The following is a 24,426-nucleotide window of genomic DNA, read 5'->3' as shown; positions in this document are numbered from 1 at the left end:
CCAAAGTATAAAATCTTGGATTAATAATGTTGAAAACTGTTAATATTTTGAAGAAAAAATATTTTATATCCTATTGTAAAAAAAAAAAAGGCACTATGTCACTATGACTAACTTTAATTAAATAAAAAGTGACATTATGAAAAATGTAATTCTGAAACTCAAATTGTATACACTGCCATTCCAAAAATGAGGATTCAATAAGATTTTATGTTTCTGAAAAAAAAGAAAAGTAATACTGAAACTTATTAATACAGTTTAAAATAACTGTTTTCTGTTTTAATATATTTTGAAATATAATCCATTCCTATGATAATAAAGCTGAATTTTAAGAAACCATTACTCTGGTCTTCTGTATTTCATGATCCTTATTAAATCATGTTAATATGCTGATTTTGTGCTCAACTAATTTATTTTAATCACTGGTGGTGCTGCTTAATATTTTTGTTGATATTTCTTCAAGATTCTTTGAAGAATAGAAAGTTCAAAAGAACAGCATTTAGTATTATAATGTATTTACTATCATTTTTTTATCAATTTAATGCATCCCTACTGAAAAAGTAACTTACAGGCACCAACGGTAATGTGAACGGTAATGTATAATTTGCATAAAAAAAGAAATAATAATAATAATTAAATATATATATATATATATATATATATATATATATATATATATATATATATATATATATATATATATATATATATATATTATACCCCATTTTATGTCAAATTATAGCATCTAATAAATGCACTAAACATTTTGACTCTAGTATTTTTCTGATGGATCTCATGCCCACCCTGCCTTTCCTTCTATGTGCAATTCAAACCAGAACCTAATCACTTCATGGCTTTGGTTTCATGGCATACAACTGAGCCTTCTTTGAGTTGCAAAGGTTTTAATTAAACTATAAGGATGCAAATTACCCACCTTCATCACAAAGCCGCATTAAAGAGCCTTTCATCCACCTCATTAGAGGAGCCAGAAGTTAGATGCAGGATGCTCTGGGCACACTCCACTCACAACAGAGAAGGTTTGGCCAGTTTCCTCCCGGGTCGCAATGTGACTATTGCTGCAAACCACTCTCTATAAAAGATACAAGGAGACTTCTAATTACCCTTTCTCATCTGCGTCTATCTGTCTTTCCCTGCTGTGAATCCACCAACAGTCTCTAATTTGCCTCTTCAGTCACCACATAGAGATATGCCAAATATGCTGAAATGAGGTGTTAAGTGTAAAGCTATCAAAAAAAACAAAAAAAAAAAAACAGAAAAAACTGAAGTGCCGGATCATATTTTTAAAGGCATGAACTACATTACTCATCTGATTTGATTTTGTGTTTTATTTTTATTGGCAGGAAAAAACACTTGCTTTTTTCAACAGCCCAGTCTATTCTTTTGTATTTCCGTCTCATCTCTCTCCAGTGTTTTTGAATACATTTGAATACATGAAAACGTGAAGAAAACGAAACGAAAAAGGTTAGAACGCTGTAATGTTTTCACGAAGAAAAACATTATTGGAATAGCTCAGCAGGACTAGAAAGCACTCATAAGTGCAAAATGTACCAGTTCATAATTTTTCCATCCTTGATGAATTTAGTGAGTGTACTATAATCTCACTATACGAAACAGCATTGGCAGTGTTTTCCTTTGATTTACTGGAACGGACATGGTTTTAGTTAGTGATAGGCTATTACCTCAAAAACAGCATCACTCTTAGCCAAACGCCTCAGTAAGTTTTTCCAGGATCTTCAATCTTCATTACGTCTGTGATAGAATAAAGGTAACAAAACCTTTTTTCCTTTGATGTTTGTTTTATTTAGATGTCACTGAAAATCAGTAGAAACGTTTCAGCCCGCTTTCTATTCCATGTTTGTTTTGCTTTGATTTTTTTTTTTCCAAGCTTGTGGAGCTCTTCATGACAGATCTACAGGAATGTATGTTTGCTCACACAGGTATGAATGGAGAATGAACCTTTTTAAAGGTGCTGCTTTCAACTTCGTCCCGGTTGGAAAAAAATAATATGCGAGCCTTATTAACACTGAGTCCACATGAAGATCATTTGTAAGCTGAGCTGCATGGTTGCATGTGGACCTCTCTGAACCAAACCCTACTTTTTTAGGCAGCCCCCTCTTAAAATGTATCTCTATGGGCTACAGTGGAAAAGGAGCCCCCTGTCCTTCAGAGGTTCAAAGCCCCTTTTTTGCTATTTTCCTGTTCTAACGGCACAAATACATTACTGAGAGTTATGTGTAAACGTTGAAATGACTCCATGAGAAGCATGCATAGTAATAGCCATTAAGCCATAAAATGCTTTGTCGGAAAGAACCTGTCTTTTTAGACACCTGTTTAAATAACTTGCCGTTCACAGACCAGAGAGCGGGGAGTTTGGGGTCGGGCTCTCAGTAAGACTACTTTAGGCCATATAAAGCTCCACTGATTCCACTCTGCTGCTGCTGAATAGAGTAGCAATGGCTTACTTTTGCTCTTACACCCCAAGGCCAAAGGTAACAATGGACTGAAGGCCGGTGAAAAACTTCTGCTTCCTTTGGCCCGGTTGTCTGTGTTGAACATGCAAGGCTTGTGCTCAACATATGAGGGTTAGCAGGGACAAAGGTGCAGTGCTTAGTCCACACCTGTATACATCACAATAAAACAAAAGAAAAAAATATGAAAGGAAAAAAACAATTGTAAATATTCATTATTAATTTTCATTTTAATTTTTTTTTAAAATGTGTATTATTATTTATTATATTTATTTATTATTATTTAATCAAATATGGTATATACTGTATATATATATATATATATATATATATATATATATATATATATATATATATATATATATATATATATATATATATATATATATATACACTCTCTGCCCACTTTATTAGGTACACCTGTTAAATTGCTTGGTAACACAAATTTACAAATCAGCCAATCACAGGGCAGCAACTCAGTGCATTTAGGCATCTAGATGTGGTGAAGACGACTTGCTGAAGTTCAAAGTCAGCATCAGAATGGAGAAGAAAGGGTGACTTTGAACGTGGAATGGTTGTTGGTGCCAGAAGGGCTAGTCTAAGTATTTCAGAAATGTTGGTGATAGTGGTGTTAGCATAACATTTTAAAAACATCTATAACCAGTGCTACCACCAAGAAGCTCTTTTTTTGCTATGTATTGCTTATTTTACTTAAACATTTTACAATACCATCCAGCAGTGTGCTGTATATGGTATCCAAATGTTCATATTGGTAACAAAATCATATTGACACTCCTATAGCCTTTAAACTCTGCGTCATGGAAGAGGGAACAGCAGCATTGTAAAATGTTTGGTTTCACTTTTTCTTCCTAAGTAAGGTACTAGCTGTACCAACCACTGGGGACGCTAGTTGAACTGGAATATTGAAAGTATTCATAAGGCATTTTATTAAGTAGTTTCATCACCTAAATGTGAGAACCATTTGTTGCCAGTATTGATTCATGGCTTGTTGATTTGGGATTGCTCTGAATAAGTAATGTTATGTACATAAAGATGTTGTGCTGGGTTCATGTACACACCTGTGTGTGTGCATTCGGTGAAGTGAGAGGGTTCTCTGTGCATTCCTGTGAGCCAAGCCGGAGAAATTCATCCCAAACAAAGCAGGGCTCTCAGCTCTGTCTGCACAGTTTAGGTTAAAGTCAGTTAACTGGTTTCCTGTCCAGGGTTAAGTCAACAAGGTGTTGCGTCTTAAACAGGGTGGAAACTGGAGAGAAGAAACAATATAGCAGTGTTTCTTCACCCCCAGCGCACAAACCCCTCTAAAATAATACGTCAGTTCAGCCTGGTTATCATTCCCATGGAGTCAAGTCAAGTCACCTTTATTTAAATAGTGCTTTTAACAATATAGATTGTAACAAAGCAACTGAACAGCATTAAATAGGAAAATATTGTGTCAATAAAGCAAAAAGGTAGTTCATCATTGGATTCAATCATGTCATCATCCAGTTTAAATAGTATCTGTTGTAATCAAGTCAACGAAAACACTGGTAATTAAGTGTCCCGAACTAATCAAGCCAAAGGGGACAGCAGCAAGGAACCAAAACTCCATCTGTGACAGAATGGAGAAAAAACCAGACCAGACGAAACCAGCAGTTCAATTCCAGGCTGCAGCAATTCAGATTGTGCAGAAGAATGGGGATCTGAAACATCACCAGTTCTGAAACAAAACACGAAACGCTTCACACACCACTGATCTCCAAGTAAAATCTGGTGGGCTTTTTCAACACGGAGGGGTTCTGTTGGCTCTCAAAGCACTACAAAATAAATCTCACCAAGTGGTGGCCTTTGCATTGACCCGCTTATTCAGCATGCTTTACATGACACCATTTGCAGACATTAATAGTCAGCATGAAGATGAATGAGCTCATATTGCTAAAGAAACATCTTTTAAAGTATGCCTGAGATCATGAGGATTTTTAAATCGACAAGCTAGGCTGGGGTGCTTAAACACGTTTTATTTTCATATTGAATTGAATCCATTAACACTGAAACAAGCTGACATTTAAATTGCTCACTGAGTAGCAGAGATTTGCCTGAAATCATTTGACAGTAAGTCTTTATAGATAAAACATAAAATATTTGTACATTTTTGTATTAAAGATTCGCACAACTCAATTCTTTGATATTTTGTTGTCCAATGTGAAGATATTCCTGCATTTTTTATATATATATTAGGCTTAAGGGCCACTGTATATTTTAATGTTTCAGTTAGGTAGAAATGCACAATGATTTATATCTAAAAATCTCTTTCCTCCACAATTCCTATTGATTATTTGCATCAGCATATGTTGAATATTTTTCACGAATCATGTGTCTTTCAGATGATGCAGCTGTGACTCAGAATCAGCCTCCACCAGACGCAGCAGAACCTAACACAGATCTCACCCTGCCGGACCCCACCGGAGAGCCATGGGGTAAGCATCTGATACACACCCTCCTCAACTTTCACTCCACGTTACTCAATGCATGAGCTCATCAGAATGGGCCCGCATCCTGAAAGAGCTCAAGACAGTTCATTTCATCACTGTTGTGTTACTACCTAACAGAATATGTTTTGTCATCCAGCCGTAATATCATGCTGTAAATGTTTTATTTCCTCCGCAGTGAAGCCACACTTCACACAGCTCACAAAGATGCGCAGGCGTGTGCTAGAGCAGCCCGTTGGCAGCTCTGTGCGTCTCAAGTGTCTGGCCAGTGGCAATCCAACACCAGTCATTTCATGGTGGAAAGACCAGAGCCAGCTGCCCAGCTCTCACAAGAGTAAACGCCCAGAGTGGACACTGACTCTGAAGAACCTGCAGCCTCAGGACAGTGCCAAATACACCTGTCTAGTCTCCAATGCTGCTGGCCTTATCAATGCCACATACAAAGTGGATGTAATTGGTGAGTTTGGAACCCAAAGTGGATGTTTATCAATGGAATAGATTTGTTAAGATTGTATAATTAATAATGTATGCCTATATTTGTGTATATAGTAATATATTTATTATTATTATTATTAATTGCCATTATTTGGCTATTGCTAAAAATATACCCCAGCGACTTAAGACTGGTTTTGTGGTGCCAGTCTTAGGTCGCTGGGTTATATTTTTAGCAATAGGCAAAAAAACATTGTATGGGTCAAAATTATCAAATTTTCTTTTATGCCAAGAATCATTAGGATATAAAGTAAAGATCATGTTCCATGAAGATATTTAGTAAATTTACTACCGTAAATATATCAAATCTTAATTATTGATAAGTAATATGCATTGTTAAGAATTCATTTAGACAACTATAAAGGTGATTTTTCTCAGTATTTTTATTTCTTTGACCCTCAGATTTCAGTTTTTCTAATAGTTGTATCTTGGACAAATATTGTCCAATCTTAATAAACCATACATCAATGGAAAGCTTACTGATAATTTTTAAAAACTGACACTTAAGACTGGTTTTGTGGTCCAGGGTCACATATATTTAAAGTTTAAATAATATAATATAGATTAGAATAATATTAACTAAATTGAAGACATTTGAGATTATATATATATATATATATATATATATATATATATATATATATATATATATATATATATATATATATATATATATATATATATACTATAACTTTGATAATATAAACTATAACTTTTAATCTAATAAACAAATTGTTTGTGGTTAGCTGTATTTTTATAATTAAGTAACAACTGCAATAATAATAATGATAATAATTTATAATAAATGTGTTTTTTTTTAATAATTTATGTTAATATACATTTATATTCAAATTATACATAATTCAAAATTATAAAACAAATTATAAATACTATTTTAAATCTTATACAAATATATAGTTCACATTCTAAAATGTTTTGCTACTTTAATTGGTATGGATAGTGTGGAGATAACAGAAAAGGATTGGTGGAATATGAATACATTTATTAGGAATTGTTGCGGGCCAGACTAATGTTATATTTAGCACCTCAGCTTAATAAGTGTCCAGTATGCCATGGTTGCACTCACTGTTTCTGTTTACCACTACACCATAATCAGTTACAAATGTGATGTGCATAGGTAATCTCATGTTAGTTTAGACAAAATATTTACACTGCTTTAAGTTTCAGTCTGTTTTCTCCACAGAGCGTACCAACTCCAAACCCATTCTGACAGGTACCCATCCTGTCAACACAACTGTGGAGTTTGGTGGAACAGCTTCCTTTCAGTGTAAGGTCCACAGTGATGTGAAGCCAGTAATACAGTGGCTGAAGCGAGTTGACCAAGGCACAGAGGGGCGCTATAACTCCACACTGGAGATAGGAGGCCAGCACTTTGTGGTTCTGCCCACTGGGGACGCGTGGTCCAGACCTGACGGTTCGTACCTCAACAAGCTGGCCATCATCAAGGCACGTGACGAGGATGCTGGAATGTACATCTGTCTGGGGGCTAATACCATGGGCTACAACTATCGCATTGCCTACCTCACTGTTCTCTCAGGTCAGCTCTCCCCTCAAATCTAGTTAGCTTTACAGCACTAAAATGCACTGTAAAAATGATCATAATATTAATGATGAAAGACAGTAGTTCCCTTACTATATTCTGTGGAAAAACCGTCACTTATTGTAAATTTACAGTACATTATTGTAATTAATTTACAGTCTTTAGAAATGAGAAAGAACAAGTCATCTTCTAATTCACAGTAAAAATAAATTTACAAAATTTAGATTCCTGGAATTCCCTGAGTGACGTTTCACATTTGATGGATTTTCATTAAAATGACAGTTTCTTATTTGTTTTTTCTTCATCATTTATGCACATTAATGTTACATCTTGTGTTGTTAAATAAATGATTACTGCATTATTTTAGTGTCATGTTCTTGTATGAAACTATGTGCCTTCACTCTCAAAGAAAAGGGTACAAAAAGTAATAGAATTAAGTAATAATAATAATAATAATAATAATAACTATGTATGTGTGTGTGTCTATGTATGTATATATATATATATATATATATATATATATATATATATATATATATATATATATATATATATATATATATATATATATCTCAGCTTGTGGAAAAAGACTTGTGATGATCTTGCGTTGGTATAAATAAAGAATTTTTTTCTTCAGCAGGTTGATATCACGTTATCATAAATGTACATTTTTTTTTTTTTCAATTCATAAAAACTCAAATGTTGCTCACATATTCTTATGAAATAGTAACTTCAACTAAAGCTGCCATTTTTACCTGTGAATAAATGTCTCTATTTGTTTGCAGATCCCAAGTTGGATAAGGACATCATTCTCCGCCACATCAGCCCTGGTCTTCCCTGGCCGCTGATCATTGGGATCCCTGCTGCTGCTCTGCTCATGGTAGGAGCCATCGTGCTCTGGTTGTGCCACAGCCGCAGACGCCAGAGTCGTTTGCCTCCCCGACCGACAACCTATCGAGAGCACCACATATCAGACAAGGAGCCCAGCTCCACCAACAGCACCAACCCTGACCTGTCACACCACAGACTAATGGGAATGGGGCCCCCAGCTCTCAGCGGTCCACCAAAGATTTATACCAAGGTCTACACAGACATGCACACTCACACACACTCCCATGCACACATGGAGGGAAAAGTACACCAACATTTCCATTACCAGTGTTAACAGGTGACCATCAGGTTACCGATGCTGCTGCCTCATTTCTCACGAGTTAAGGGCCACTACTCGAGGACCACAAGCGTACAGTCCTGATGGAGCCCATTTACCTTGAAATGTCTCAGGTCAAGGACTGTCTCACACTCCATAGAGCTCCAGTGGACCTCAGTTTCCCTTTAGGTTCTTCTGAGTTCAAAATTAAGTAACACTGAATAAAGGCAACCCAAGCAAGTGCTTACAGTCCAAGAACAATACTTGGACCTTTTTTGCTATCCAAAAGCCAAGCATTACACAGGAAGTAGAGCAGAGATATTTTATGTTTGGAGAAACTGTGATGATATGTGTTGATGTGTTCTGAACAGTAATGTCAGGAAATTAGCAAAGATGTGGTGTTTTCTTTTTCTTGTTTGTTTGTTTTTGTTTTGCAACGTTATATTGTAAAGAAATTATGCAAGGAAATGTCAGGGAAAATAGATGGATGACTAAATGGAAAGGGGGTATGGGCTTTTTGTGTTGTGTTACCATTAAAAGGTGCTTTGTGTGTATGTATGTATGTATGTATTCAGCTCAGCTTTCTGATGATTGCAGTATTATGTAACATTAACAATGTCAATGCAGTCTCACTGTTTGCTAATTACAGTTGAGGAAAGTATTTTATTTCAGATGAGCTGTAAACAATGGCATTTCTGTTGGATGATAATATATTTTAAGACTCAACAAAAGCTAGTCAGCGGGTCTTTAGAACCCTCCTGTGAGCCGATATATAAATCTCATTGAAATCTATAAATGTGACGACATGATTATCTGAGATACTGCATGCTGCGATTTGTACTTTGGTGCTCATGTAAGTGTATATTAATAAAAATTTTGTAAGAAATAAATATATTTTTTATTTTCCCCTATGAGTTTCGAGTTTGACCATATAAGCTTGCGTATGTTCGGTGGGAATTGAAAGTTGGATGCCACTGCAGTGGCTGTTGGCTCTCCTCGCCCTCCCTAACACGGCCTCAGACCACTGTTAGTTCAACAGGCTGAGGAATGCTATAAGAAAATCAAGTTATTCTTTTCAACACCAGGAAAGGAGGGAAATATTCCCAGCAGGATTTGATGGGTATTAATATTCGGATAGGGTTACAAAGAGGGGGCTTGAGTTCTAAAGGCTGTTTCCTCTGTGTTCCCTGTGGATGACAAAGGCAAGAAAAACTCTGCCGCAACACCAAATGCCCCAGAGCTGAGCACTGACTGAGCACTGGACATTTGAACTTTTAAAAGAAAAAAGTTTAGACTGTTTATATGTGATGAATTAGGTTGAGGGACTGTCAGTACCTGCCAATCCGATTGTGCAGTAAAAATAGACGGGGCTAGGCTGCCATCTAGAGGCCGTAATTAGTATTACTACTCAATTTGCAATATTAGTGCCTTGTAATAATATTAATACTTTCCCAAAAATGTTTTATAAAGCTGTCTAAAACAGAACTGTCTCTGAGCTAAAAACTAAAATCATGTAAATTTCAATTTGAGATGTAAATGTATAGGCGTCTTTAATGTGATAATTACAAGGTTAACTAAAGTTGAATGCTCAAGTGTGTGAAAAGTGAAAAGTGTGTGTGTGTGTGTGTGTGTGTGTGTGTGTGTGTGTGTGTGTGTGTGTGTGTGTGTGTGTGTGTGTGTGTGTGTGTGGAGACGGATCAATATCTTGCAAGTTTTCAAGCTTTTCATCTTGAAAGAATGCAACAGGAACAGCTGGTATTTTTTCTGTGGCTTTCTGAATATGTAGCTTAAATTATGCTGCCTCTGTCTGAGGTTTAACAACCACACCTCAACAATTTGTCTATATACTCTAAAATTAGAAGTGCTGATAAGAAGCTTTCCATTGTATTTCAAGAGAGACTATGATTGTTGGTGTCTCAGGTGCTTCTTTAAATTGGCTTGAACATATGCTTTTTTAATGGTGATAATGGCATTTCAGGCAGGATTACCAGAAAAAAAAACTAATACTGTTAAAACAAACGATAGTATAAGAATAAACAGAAAACATCTGAGACAGAGGAATTAGAATTTCATTTTTTATTTCGAGCATTATTAAGAATCTATACTGATTCTTGAATAGGTTCTATTTATATTTATTCTATATTTGTTTGTTTGTGGTCTTTTTGTGCTGCATGGTTTTGACCTTGATCAGATTGAATAGGTCATAACAGAGAACACTCCTCCTTTTTGTGGTTTTGATCTGTCCTTTGACAAAGTGACCATTAAAAACATTTCTTTCATTTATAAAACTGTAGGGTTATATTTAGCACGTTGAGCAGTTATTAGTGTCAAATTAAAAAAAAAAATGTAAAAAATGCATTATTAGTAGTTTTATTAGATTTCCATACATTTTTATTTTGCTCTGATACAGCTAGTCATGTGATGCTATGAAACATTTAATCTAAACTAGAACAGAAAAAGGATGGGGCTTCAAGTTCTGACTTACATTTGGACATCTACGCATCTTTAATTTGAAACTTTTCAATGTTCTTCTACTTTTGAGCTTTGTTTGTGAGTATCATCTTATAATGCTTTAGACCAAAATGAAAACAAATTAAGGATTTACTCATGGTACATTATACATTTAGAACATAATATTTTTACACTTGGACTGGAAGATTTTTCTGCATGATAAATCACTTGCTTGTAAAACCAGCATGTTTTCTCTCAGACCAGTGGCTCAATATATAATATTTGTTATTATATAAGCACTATATATTGCATACATAGGCACTAGTTATACATTATATATTACAAATGTTTTTACAAGTGGGCTGAAAAATTTTGTATAAGAAATCACTTGCTTATGAAGCTAATATGTTTTTTTTAGGCTCTCAGGTCACCAGCTCTGCAGGGTTGTCGTTACCTGCAATCTCAGAGCTCACCTCATGGGGGCAGCAAAACCCACTAAATTAAAAATGATTGACCTTAGGACATGAGTGTTAACATCTGCATTACCAGCAAGCCAAAATAAAACCAGCCAAGACAAAAGGCCTTCCTTGTCTTACAGTTTTATTTTCGTACTTTTTTTTTTTCTTTGACGATCTGCAGTATGTGTACATATAACTGTAACAGAATAAATTATATATACTCGTTTTCACACCATTCTTAAAAATATCATAGATTTTTATCAAGACCTACTGTACAACACATGCTAGAGTTTTTTATACTAAGATTATGTTTCGGTCCCAGGCTGGATGCTAAAGAAACCTTATTAGTGGTGATAATTGATAAACTTTTTTTTTTCTTTTTCAGATTCTCATTTTTGATTTAGGGTCTTCAGACTAAAAGAATAAATAGAAACAGATGCGTAGAATGGAAACTTGTGGTTTCACTTTACCTCCTCCATCACACCTTGACTAATGTCCGATGTCTGGTGAAAGGTTTGTGAGAACAGGAAGCCAACAGCAGCAAAGGCATGCATCATACTGTCTCAAAACTAGTGTCATGCTACAAATGATGATTGTCCAGACTATCCAGGCATTTGTGGTGCTTTATCTTAATATGTGTAAGTGACATTTTAGCCTGCCAAAATATTTCAGTTGGACAGCATATACTTTTAAACCTGAAAAAATAATAATAATACTTTAATGCATTTTAAGTCAGTGGCTTATTTCTATGCTTGTTTGTTTCAGATTTTACTCACTGCATGGTTCTCCATCAGCCGGACTCTGTTATGGCAGTTGACCCTGGTGCCAACGTGACTCTGCAGTGCTTTTTTGCAGAAAACTACACCGTGTATGACATGTTTTGGTACAAACAAATCAAGGGACAGCAGCCCTTTTCTATAGTTAAGGCGAGAGCTGTTGCTGATCCCATTTTTCATAAAGGGTATTTGAACACACGCTTCAATATCAGCAGGTCAAAGAAAAGACTTTCTCTTAGTATCATTAACATTAGTCCCTGGGACGAGGCGGTCTATTATTGTGGAGTGGAGATTTACTATGATATTGAGTTTGGAAATGGGGTATTCTTACAAATATCCTCCTTTAACACTGCAGGTGAGTTGTTGATGTTTTTTTCTTCTACTTCTACTTCTACTACTGAACTTGTCCGTTTATTCCCCTGAAAATGAAATCAGATACATTCACATTTATTAAGCTCTTCATTGGGCATGTTGTAACAGTGATTTTAAGTCATTAAAAAATAATAATAATAAACAACTGCACTGTTCTGTTTTTTTTTTTTTTCAGCTGTAGATCCAACAGAGAGAGATTATCTTAAGGCAGTTATCATCTTTCTGTGCAATGTTATTGGAATATGTGCTGTGTGGATCATATTTCTCTGCATCAGGATTAAACAACAAACGGGTCTGTTTAGTTATACTTTATATTATGCGTCACATATATAATATATATCTTTTTTAATGCTCTTCTGCACTCCTATAAGCTAAAATGTAACTTCAAAACCAGCAAAAAGTGAATCATATATTAAACATCGTAGAAATAGTAAAGACATTTGATAAGAATAGGTATAAAACCACTGTATACCTCAACATCATGCTTACATTATATTTGCAAAAAAAAATTTGTTGTTGTTGTTGATTTATATTGTTTAGAAAGGCAATCCTTAATCAGTGTTTACAAAAATACATATATATCTTTTTTTATAGCTTTATGTCCAGTTTCTTCTGTCTGTAGCCAGCAACATTTTGAAGTGTCTCATGCAAAGGTAAAGTTATTGTTTCGTGCTTTTCAAATTTTTCAGAGGAGCTTGTCATATAAACCAGTCATAAAAATCCACAAACTACGGCTTACACGCACTTCTGCATGTTTTAATCATTGTAAAATCACCAAAAAATTACAATATGAATGTGGCCAATATGTATGTATATGGTATAAAAATATATATAAAACTGTTTTTCTTCTTCTTCTTTTTACATTTCTTTATCTTGTTTTTTTTTTTTTTTTTAAACAGTCATAGATCCAGTTTTTAAACTAACCAAGATCAAAGCCTGAGGAGACAGTGATGCCCAATAAATGAAGAACATTCAAGAAGGAAACATCTTGGTCAAAAAAAAATATTTCTTTAATTTACCATATTCACTTCAATTACTGTACAAGAACTGTATATGCTTTGACAACACAACGTTGTTTGTTCAGTAGAATCTACAATTTGAACAAATGTGCTACAACAACTTATTAGGTTCCATTTAAAAGGGAATGCTAAAGGAATTTTGTGTGAGGGTGGGATGGTGGAGGAATAAAAAAAAATAATTCTGTCATGCCAATTGTTTAACCAGATAACTGTCACTCACGTTTTTGAAGATAGACATGAATATGCATGATACAAACCAAAATTTTTATATTTCATGACTGAAAACATTTTGTAACATGATTTTGATGTGCCATTTACATGGTAATGCAATGTCTGATTTTAAAATGGGTTTTGAAGGATGAATTTTGAGATTTTATGTTTTCAAGTGATATATAACTTCTGATGATTTCTAAAATGTGATAGAGAAAAAGGCAACGAGGAAGTCTTATTTTTAAACAAAGGTCAAAACTCCTTTTGTAATGTAGATTTCTGAGGGTGCACTCTTGTCATAAATTGATCTATTACTTTTCCTACCTAATTTTTAACCAAAAATATTGGTATAATATATATTTGGGAGTCTTAGACCTTTCCAACGATATATAGTTTGTCAAGATTAGATTAAATTTGATATAGTATAGTCAACGTAGGTGTCCCGTATACGGGACGGGGTGACATTTAACAGGTTAAATTCAAATATGTTGTATGTACACAATGTTGTTACAAAATTAGATGCAGTAATGGAATTTGCAGAAAGTCACAGCTAGTTAGTAAATAGATCACAAGAATCACAAAATACAAAGCAAGTGTAGTTAAATTTGCTGTCTGTTAGATTCTACACAGTTCTGTACTCAATCACAGTATGCTCAGTCACACTGGGGTTGTTGATTTGGCTGTACACACTTTTGTGAGGTGTCTCCCCCTTCCTTTGCACTCTTCTGTTATTTGCCTTCTTAAAATGCAAAGCAGCATAACTCAACATCACTGCATCATGGTCCTATGAGATTAAAACATGATAGAGAGAAACACACAATTTTAAAAAGAAAAAACACGTAAAAATATTTTTTATATTATTATTTCATAATTTTATGTTAAATGTACACTTTAAGAATAGAATGTACAATGATCAGTGTTTTCCTAATGACAATTAGGTTTATAAAGGCTACTACAAACACCTTTTCCCATTTTTATCACAGAATGAGGCAGGAAATATATTGTATGGTTTCTAAATGATATGTCAATCAGTACTACATTTTTCATATAGTTAATGTGTACCTGGAGAAAACTCACATAAACCATATATTTTCACAATCGTGTGTTTATTGTCTTCAATGTATTGTTTCATCAGTAAAGACATTTCTGCTTTTTATTCAGCTCCTCATTACTTATATTATCGATAGCATATGACTCTCTTTTAATCTATTTTAATTTAAATCTAGATTTATATCTAGAAACCTCTATGTGAAAACACCTGCCTGAATAAAGTGCGGGGGACAAATTAACATTTTATAAAAATCAAATATTCATTAAATGTAAAAAATGCAGTAGTTCTACACAAATCAATATAAATAAAGGTGCTTGTTCTCTTTCGTTCTTGCTGTTTGATTGGGAAAAGTTTAAAGCATGTTGAGGTGTCTTGTCTTTTTTATGCTATCTCACTAAAAACTATTCATACTGTGAACTATTATTATTACAGTATTTATTTATTTTTAAAAATGAGTGTCTTAAAAAAATTATTATCACACCACTGGTAAAACAGGCTCATACTGATTTTTTCATCCTCCAAATTATACTTATCAATCCTCTTTTTATTATCATTATTATAAAAAAAAAAAAACAGGATTAGAATAGAATTCTATTTTAAATAAGAGAAATATTTTTCTACAACAACAGTAGCATTTACAACAGCAAAACCACCATACCCTGTAAACTAATAATAATAATAATAATAATAATAATAATAATAATAATAATAATATAATTCAATTTCTAATTCCAGAGTAATTAAGAGTTGGGAAAAAAGAAAAACTCTTTTACATTTTAAAATGAACTTTTCTGTTCTGTTTTTCTTTTTTTAAACCTGCGTCACAGCATTTGCTGTTGTATTAATACAGAAGCATCTGTTTTGATACACATATCATCCAGGAGCACAGCCCTATTAAAAGCCATGTTCCATGTGCCCCTTTTATTCTTTTTTAATTTTATGTGTAACCTTAAGGTTTCAAGGTTATAAATATGGCCAGTAACAGAAGAGAATGCAAATTATTCTTCTATATCTGTGGGGTTTTTACCACATCCAAGCAACAGAAAAGTGACAGATTTTGTGTAAAAGGTCATTTGTAAACTTGCATGTATGTTAAGTTCTTTGACATTAGACATTACATTAAAATACTTTTCTGCCCCTTTGCAGATTATAAGTGAATAGTTCTTTAAAGTACTCTTTATATACAGAACTGTTGAACTGTGAGAAATGTTCATTCTTATTTTGAATTATGAATTATAAATGATTTATGACACACACCTGACTGGAGGGATGCTCTTTTTCAGTGTCTTGTAGCATTTTTTCTGGGTGAAAGAAAAAAAAATTGTTGTAATGGAAGCCTTTCAGGTAACTAAAAAAGCTGAATATTACCCCATAGATTTTAATCATTCAGATCAGGCAGAAACATTCTTAAAACATTTCGCAGATGTGTTTTACTAGTCATTTTAATCAAATTTACATTACCCACAAAGAGAGGGATTTTTATTTAAGCCCATTAAATCAAGCACTTTTTTAAGGAGACAAGTTAAATAAAAAAGCTCACCTTTGCTGTTGTAGTATTTTTCCTGTTTAAAACTTGAAATAGCTTGAGCAGTGATCACAACCACACAAATGCCCAATAACACACCCAAGATAATGACTAGAGGATCCACAGGCTTTACTGCAGGACAGTAAGACGAAACGTTATATGAACGAATATGTTAATTTACCACGTCAGTTGCAGAGATGTACATTTATGATTCATATTAAACAGAAAAGACTTGAATGATTCTTACATTATACATAAATTAAAATGTAAACATTTACTGAATATGCATATAGATGCTCTGTATTGTCTGTTTTATACAACAAATAGATTTTCTTCATAAAAAAAAAAGAAAAGAAATATATTAGTTCCAAATATTTTTTGTTCCTTACAAAATATTTAAAAGCCAGAGAAAATTTATATATATATATATATATATATATATATATATATATATATATATATATATATATTTAGGCACTTACCCATATTTATATTTGTTCCATTCCCAAACAGAATTTTTCCGCAGGTGACTACAGCGCAGAAGTAAGTGCCAGTGTCCATTTGACTGCTAATGTTTTTGGACAGTTTGAATGTGCAGCTCTGTGTAGAGTCAGTCTCACACTGATTAGAATAATTATGAGTATGAAGGATTTCTGGAACAGATTGTCCTGAATCTGATCTGAACCAGAACATCCTGATATCTTTGGTGCTGTGTTCATACAGCACAGAGCACCGCAGGGTCACTGTATCTCCAGCCTGGACCGGCTCTGATACGGGATGCTGAAGAACAGACACCTTGAATTCATATCGGTGGTTTTGTGACCCTAAACAGAAATGGAGACATTTTATGCAGAGGGCTATATATGAAATATACAAAGACACATGTTTAAGCAAAGGTCTTATTTTAGAATATAAAATGACATGGACTATAATTTTGCAAATAATCATATGTCACAAATAATTACTCTCATAGAATCCCATTTTTAAATGCATTCATTTACTGAGGATTTTCCCCCCTTTCAGCTTGAAATTATGTTGTAAGAAATTTTAACAAGTAGACTACATTTTTTTGAATCTTCAATAAATGTACTTCTCAGGGATAAAACACAAACCTTTCAAAGCCAAATATGTGCCTCCAGCAAAGTAAGTTTCATACTTTCTCCAGCCACAGTAATACATAGCTTCATCAGATGAAGTGACATTTGAAATCCTTAAATTACATTTTTCTGTGTCTGTCTCGATGCTAAAGCGTGAGGATTCAAAGTTGTCAAAGAAATGAGGAGTTTTGGCTAATTTCTGCACCATTGCAACAGCTTGTGGTTGGTGTCCAGAAGTTTGCTTGTACCAAGTAATTGGATCACTGTGATCCATCAGAATAAAGCAACGCAGAGTGACATTGTCCCCAACAGAGACTACCATCACTGGATCTGGTTGATGAACAATCTTAGAATGCGCTGGGTCTGTAGGGAGGGGGTGAAAGAGCAAATAAGAAAAACACATGTTTAAGGTAATACACTCTTTGATTAAAATTATTGCAGTAAACAGAAAAATATAGCCCTTATTAAATTTATTTCAGTCATAGCCTATGTTAAAAATGACTATGTGATGTACAAAGGTTCTCTAAAGGGATAAAGTAATGTAAATAATAGAGGAAGATATAAATAAAATAGGAATAGAAAATTGGAGGTGAGTTACCATTAAAGATAATTATTAAAGAAATGCATTTAGATACAGTATGTATTGCACTTACACGTTTCACATAGAAGCATGACAGATATCCACATAATCATCATCATCTCGGCAGTCTGTGAATGATTGGCTTGCCTTGATAAACTGCAAGATTATACTGTACACCTCTGTATTGACTTTTTGTGACATCACATACTTCCTGTAACCTTTTCTTGTGAACATTACTGCTGTTTATAGGACAGTCAGGATATAATCTCAAAGAAACATCTCAGTATGTTGAAAAATAGAATTATATTGAGAACAGCAAAAAAAAACTCAAATCCGTTTGATATATACAATTTGCAAACTTTTATTTAAAAGTACACCAGCAAAAAAGTAACATATCTTTAAAAAAAAAAAAAATACAAGATGTTGTGTTTGAAGATCACATTAAATATTTACTGCATCTAGAAAAGACAACTGGCCAGAAGTAAAAAATGAAATAAAATAAAAATAAAAACTTCAAAAACTTCAAAATAAAATATTGAAAATATTGAAAAGCCACTGAGTAAAAACCAAGAAGTCCATCAGGCTTTGTCTGTCTGGGTCAGCTCTTTACAGTCACTCGTGTGTGATCGGCTTGCAGCCTGCACTTAAATCATTCCTGCAGGTTGAACTAAGGCAGTAAGTTAGAGGAAAACCTACTCTGAAAACTTTGAAGAAAAAGGTACATAACTGAATTTAAAAGAAAGTGGTTCCGCTGTTGTGGAGACCCAAAGGCCTAAACTAACAAACAAATAACAAAACAACAGGAAGAGGTGGGAGATCAAAGAGGGGAAATTTGTACCACAGCACAGGGACAAAATTGTGAAAAAATGGGTGAAAAGGTGGTGAAAAGAAAGTTAGCTACGGTGACCAAATTTTAGTTTTAATTAAATTAACCCTCTTAGTAGTGAGAACATATCCCAAATATCAAAACTCAAAATATGTAATTGCCATACCTAAAATAACTATTTTACAGTCACAGTTATGCAGATTGACCTTAAACCTAGCTAAATGGTTTCCTACCGGTGGCCGTCCTTCACAAAACTTAACATCCGCCCATTTTTCATGCAGTCTATGAATCTACCACAGTTTTATCATTTGTAGATTGCAAAATGTTTCAATACAAGCATTTCAGTCAAATGTAATTCATACAACAAAGTTGAGCCAGCCCTTGTTTCTAGACAAACATAAACAAAATTTGTGATATGACCACACATATTTGTAGATTTAAGCATGTTCATCACCCTGTGAAGGAGAGGGGCCCATGGAATGCTTGGTAACTACATTTAGGTTTAATATATATATATATATATATATATATATATATATATATATATATATATATATATATATATATATATATTACATTTGTTTGTGCTTTAAAAGGTTATAGTATGTCAGCATGATGTGGTTTGCTCTAAACTGCTGGATGATACAAGTTTGTTAAATTGGTAGGAGCTGGGTAAATTGGGCCAAAGTCCCTGGGGGTAAGTGAGCCACTGGCTCACCCATTCTTATGATTATAAAGTATTATTTTAATGTAAATTATATTTCATTATTTTGCACTAAACTTTGCACTTTGTGATGTTTTGATCCTAAAATAACAACAACCTTGTGTCATTCTATCATGTAATAAATTGCAAGATCCCATATTTTACAATAAATTAAAAAATGATCAATGCTGGGGAAATAGATTGGGTAGCAGCTCCAATCTGACAATTTCAGGCATCATTCCGTCAGATTAAAAGTGTACTATTGTGGATCAAAGGTGTCTTATAATCAAGTTTGGGAGTGGAACATATCTGATCATTAAAGGTAAAATTTATAATTAAAATGATCACAATGACTTACAGTCCTAAAACAAAAACAATGTTTGTGTTATAATTAATTAATTATACATTTTATTTATCCTTATACATTTTATTTATCCTTTTATGTGTTTGTCATTTATCTGTAAATTGAAGCAAAAAAAAAATGTTTTTTATATTTTTGCATTTCTAAAACAATACTTGAACTTCAAAAATATATCCTGATTCCTTAATTATTTTAAACCTTTGAACGATTGTAGGTCAGAAAGTTTCAGCATCAAAGATCTCAAAGTCTGATCATCTGTGAAACAGGTGAATAATGGTAAACATGCATTGCTTTAATTTAATAACTTTTGTGACATAAGTATTTATAATACCATTCTTTTATGTGTTCATACTAAATCTAGAAACATTTCATGTGTATGCATTTCAGAAGAAAGGCTCTGTCCAGCAGTGTTTAGGTTGGCATGTTCTTTAGGGCTTGGTGGAGTTCTTGTTCTTGTGGGTTTCATATTTAGGATAAGTATTTGTGAACAGTGTCTCAGTGTGCCAACAAAGTCTGGTAGTGTTTTTTATTATTATTATTATTATTGCATTTATCTTTGAAAATACTTATTTTTGTAATGCATTTATTTTTACAGGTTGTTCTAGACAAGACAACCAGTTGAGAATGCAGTCATGTGCTCAGATAAGAGGAGGATTTTATTAAAGAAGAAACTATACTTTTAGCAATTTAAATCTCATTTTGATTAGTTTGTGCTGCCAAACTAGGCAGGATTTTCTTTTTTGTTCAACTCCAACAAGAAAACTGTATTTAACCAATTACTGTTAATTTTCTTATTAAATGTTGCTTCTGAGTGAGTTGAATAAATATTTATGAGATTATTCCATATGCATATTTGCTGATAGGATTTAGGCACAAATACTTTTTCAAAGTGCTTTTCAGACTCACCAGCTGATGTAGCCATTGATGGAATTTATTCTGCACTGTAAAAGCTAGAATGTGTTATTGTGCATCAAATGTTTGATTGATAATTGTGTGGTAATAGGGTATTGCATTGTAGCAAAAAGATGGATTAAACTGAACTAAGCATTTGCACTAAACCCTGCTTATACTCTGCTGAGTGTTATGAGACAAACTTCAGGAGCGAGTTGAGCCACCTGGACGGTTGTTTTCAGAGACAACAATATCTCTCTGAATGTGGAGAAGACGAAGGAGATTGTTGTTGACTTAAAGAAAGTGCACACTCCACATGGTCCTCTGACCATCAATGGTGCGACTGTGGAGAGAGTATGCAGCACCAAGTCCTGGGTGTGCACATCACAGAGGACCTCTCCTAGACTGACAACACCGCAGCACTGGCCAAGAAAAGCACTGCAGCATCTCTACTTCCTCCGCAAACTTAGAAGAGCCAGAGCTCCAAACCCCATCATGTGCACCTTTTACAGAGGTACCATCGAGATCATCATGATGAGCTGCATTACTGTGGGGTATGGCGTCCTGCTGGAAAACACTTCAACGCATAGTGAGAGCAGCTGAGAAGATCATTGGTCCCCCCCCCCCCCCCCCCCCCCACAGGACATTTACGGAATCCATCTCACCCGCAAAGCCCTCTGCATTGCAGGTGATCCCACCCACTCATCACACAGCTTGGACCAGCACACAGCTTGGCCAGGCCAGGACCAGCAGACTGAAGGACAGCTTCATTCATCGGGCTGTGAGGAAGCGTAACTCCCTAACGACCTACAGGTGACAACCACCAGAAAGGAAAGGGGTCAGACATTTATCTGGTTGAAATATGACTACTTAACAATAAGTCAGTTGGGAGCATATTATTATTTGTATAAATTTATGATGAATTTAGAATTCAGAAACAGATTATAGTTTCTCACAGTGAATAATGAAATTTTCCCCATAGCCTTAAAGGGGTCATATGATGCGATTTCAAATTTTCTTTCTCTTTTTTACAAGCTCTTGGAGCTAAAGGAAGTTCTGTAAAGTTGCAAAGACTAAAGTCTCAAAAACAAAGAGATATTCTTTATCAAAGTTAAGACTCTGCAACACCCCCCTAAAACGGCTCGTTCAAACACGCCCCCACATGTCTACGTCACAATGTGGAAAAAATTTTGTAATTCCTCCCAAATGTTCATGCAGAGAAAGAAGGCATAGTTTCAGTAACCACAGTTAGTGTTGAAGCAGCCATGTCAGGGAGATGCTGTGTGTATTTAGGCGAAAACAAAAGCACTTTATTTGTCCCTCTGAAAGTAGATACATTTAGGAATTAAGTTTACTGACAACAGAACAACAACACATTTTATGGACGATCGTTTCGTGAACATAGGTGAGGAGGTAATTCTGATTTTGCTATGACAATCTGGCACTTCTGAATTAGCTACTGTTAGTAGGCTATGTTTTGTTATTAGAAGTTACATTACTATAGAATGTTCAAATGCGGAGTTTAGCGTATTGCACATTAGTGTGTGTGTGTGTGTGTGTGTGTGTGTGTGTGTGTGTGTGTGTGTGTGTGTGTGTGTGTGTGTGTGTGTGTGTGTGTGTGTGAGAGAGAGACAGAGAGAGACATGTTCACTCAGTGGAGTCAGCCGTTTTAACCGTCTGTGGCTTGTGTACTGCAGTGCAAACACATACAAGCTTCATCACTGTGTCTGTCATGCCACTCTGTTCCCCTTTCGAGCTTGAACTGATGGTTAAACTGTGGACATTATTAACTGTCTTTACATTTATTTTAAAAGATGAAGCTTGCGATTATGGAAAGGACCGTTATATTTCCGACGAGTGCTTGCAGTGTTTAGCCAATTACAATGCACTGGGTCAGCTGGCCAATCAGAGGAGAGTGCGCTTTTTGGAAAGAGGAACTTCTAGAGTTTTTTTATGTTTGTTTGCCTGTCCTGAGTTTCTCAGGCAGGCCATTATTAAATGTAATGTATATTACAGAAATAGGCATCACAATAGTCAGGTTAGTTAAAGCTGTTAAAAATTAATACTTGTGCCTATGTATGAATATCATTTGTTTAGGCAACAAAATACACTAATAAGAGATTTGGTATCTCTCGGGACCATTAAATGTATCATCTGCATCAAAGATATAGATGCATAAACTTGTATTTGTGTTTAGTCTGCAGTGTTGAAATAGATTTGCATGTGTGAGTGAATGTGTGAGTTTTTATGTGCATGTATGTGTGCAGAAGTGCATCTGTGCTTAAATGTGTGTGTGTGTGTGTGTGTGTGTGTGTGTGTGTAAGGTGTTGTGCAGACTCTGAGACCTGTTATTTTAAGTGGTTTCTCTGTACCACTCATTTCTTCATGTTACTACCATCCTCGCTTACATTACCCATGACCACACTCATATCTACCGACTTACACCATCCTCAGTGGGTTTCTCAATAAACAACTCACTTGACGCAACATATTTTAAAATTTCCACAGGATGTATATTTATTTTTCTCACTGTTAAAATTAGTAGTGCTCAAATGCATGTTATTTTATGGAATACTCAAAAAGGCAATCTATAGGAAGCACTAAATCAAGTATAGTTTTATGCTTATAAGTTAATTTGAGATCAAAGTAAAATTGCAGTTGCAACACAATAAATATTGCATTTAAAAATAAACATGTTGTATTGTTCTTTGAATGGAATACCTGGTCTGTGTTGGTTTTTGTGTGGAAATGTATGAATCTGATCAATGCTAAAACGCTGTGCAAAAGATAAAGTCAACCTTAAGGGTTTTTTAATTATATGTTGTTGATAATCAGGAAGACAGTTCGTGAGACCTTATAGCTCTCAGGGCTAAAACCACAATGATGCACAATATGTTTCCAAACCATGCCCACTATATGTGCAGAGACAAGTACTGTTGCTCAATATGATGATTCAAAACCATGGCCATGCAGACAAAAGTTGTAACATATGGAATTTGTCACAAAATTAAACTTTCATATGTGTAACTTTTTTTTCTAGCAGTGGTATGGAATGATGATTTTAAAGAGCTAGTTCAAAATTAGAATTTGTTTTGTGAATTTGTCCAAACCTAAATACATAAAAAAACATAGTTTTGCTATAGCTGTTGGGTAAAAAAGTAAAGACAATAAAAACACATTAGCATCCATTCAGACCAGAATCATGACCAGAATGTTGAGTCTGGTCAAGCTGTCACATTTGTATTATTCATGTTACTATAAATGAAATGAAATCACACAACTTATAAATTTGGCTCAAAAGCAAACAGACTGTTCATCCATTGTGAAAAAAATACCTAATGTAGCATAACAACTATGTCCAGCTACTGCGTGAACACGTGTTCACTGTACTGTGGATTTTACTTCTAACACCTGTGTAAATATTCAATAGCTTTTATATGGCCAAGGCTGTATGCTCAACCTGAAATAAACGGAACTCTTCAATATTCTTCATCTAGCGCCATCTGTTGGTGAAGGCTAATGTGTTATTTCTCTGACCGGGATAAATTAGATTTTAATTTGGATTCAGATAAATAGCACAATTTCATTTGACTTCAAGGTAGATAGCTATATAAGTTTTACAAATGTCTGTTTGCAACATTACTGTTTTTTGAACGACGGCTCTGTAATAGGCTACCGTCTACACAGGTTTATCTATCCCAAGTACACGTGCTGATCTTTCTCGTTTGAAATTGCACTGCTGTAACACGTTGATTCTTATCTTGAACGTGACTACGCCTGCCAGGCAATGATTGAGGATGAAAGGGCGTTTGTTCAGGTTTCCTTTGCGGGTAAACATTAATTCTCTGTAGGCCTTATCCCCACCCTAAGGTGATAAATCAGCCAAGGCTTATATAATGTGCCCCATCGCCTCGCCCTCCTGCAGTCAGTTTTT

The 24,426-nt window shown here is 34.5% G+C and overlaps 3 protein-coding genes across 3 annotated transcripts in view; 2 read left to right on the top strand and 1 right to left on the bottom strand.

Annotated features, from left to right (window-relative positions):
- The window catches only part of LOC128026996 (fibroblast growth factor receptor-like 1), a 34,629-nt gene extending 25,567 nt beyond the window's left edge, over nucleotides 1-9,062 (top strand). Inside the window, exons 4-7 of the mRNA XM_052614317.1 lie at nucleotides 4,868-4,960; nucleotides 5,151-5,429; nucleotides 6,669-7,022; nucleotides 7,811-9,062. Coding sequence (XP_052470277.1) covers nucleotides 4,868-4,960; nucleotides 5,151-5,429; nucleotides 6,669-7,022; nucleotides 7,811-8,190 — 1,106 coding nt within the window. The 3' untranslated portion in view covers nucleotides 8,191-9,062. The remainder of the gene's footprint in view (nucleotides 1-4,867; nucleotides 4,961-5,150; nucleotides 5,430-6,668; nucleotides 7,023-7,810) is intronic.
- Nucleotides 9,063-11,612: 2,550 nt separating this feature from the next.
- On the top strand, nucleotides 11,613-13,880 carry nitr14b (novel immune-type receptor 14b). Its single transcript, XM_052614423.1, has 5 exons — nucleotides 11,613-11,719; nucleotides 11,847-12,212; nucleotides 12,405-12,521; nucleotides 12,824-12,882; nucleotides 13,129-13,880. Exons 1-5 carry the CDS (start codon nucleotides 11,659-11,661, stop codon nucleotides 13,132-13,134), a joined length of 609 nt encoding a protein of 202 aa, XP_052470383.1. The 5' UTR covers nucleotides 11,613-11,658; the 3' UTR covers nucleotides 13,135-13,880.
- Nucleotides 13,881-14,079: 199 nt separating this feature from the next.
- nitr13 (novel immune-type receptor 13) lies at nucleotides 14,080-17,854 on the bottom strand. Its single transcript, XM_052614422.1, has 6 exons — nucleotides 17,785-17,854; nucleotides 17,147-17,494; nucleotides 16,517-16,858; nucleotides 16,050-16,166; nucleotides 15,767-15,810; nucleotides 14,080-14,242 (listed from the first exon to the last, which is right to left on the bottom strand). Exons 1-6 carry the CDS (start codon nucleotides 17,828-17,830, stop codon nucleotides 14,081-14,083), a joined length of 1,059 nt encoding a protein of 352 aa, XP_052470382.1. The 5' UTR covers nucleotides 17,831-17,854; the 3' UTR covers nucleotide 14,080.
- Between the last annotated feature and the right edge of the window lie 6,572 nt (nucleotides 17,855-24,426).

Source organism: Carassius gibelio, chromosome A14 (genome assembly GCF_023724105.1).
Source record: "Carassius gibelio isolate Cgi1373 ecotype wild population from Czech Republic chromosome A14, carGib1.2-hapl.c, whole genome shotgun sequence".
NCBI classification, from domain to species: Eukaryota; Metazoa; Chordata; class Actinopteri; order Cypriniformes; family Cyprinidae; genus Carassius; species Carassius gibelio.
This window is presented reverse-complemented; position numbering and strand designations above follow the sequence as displayed.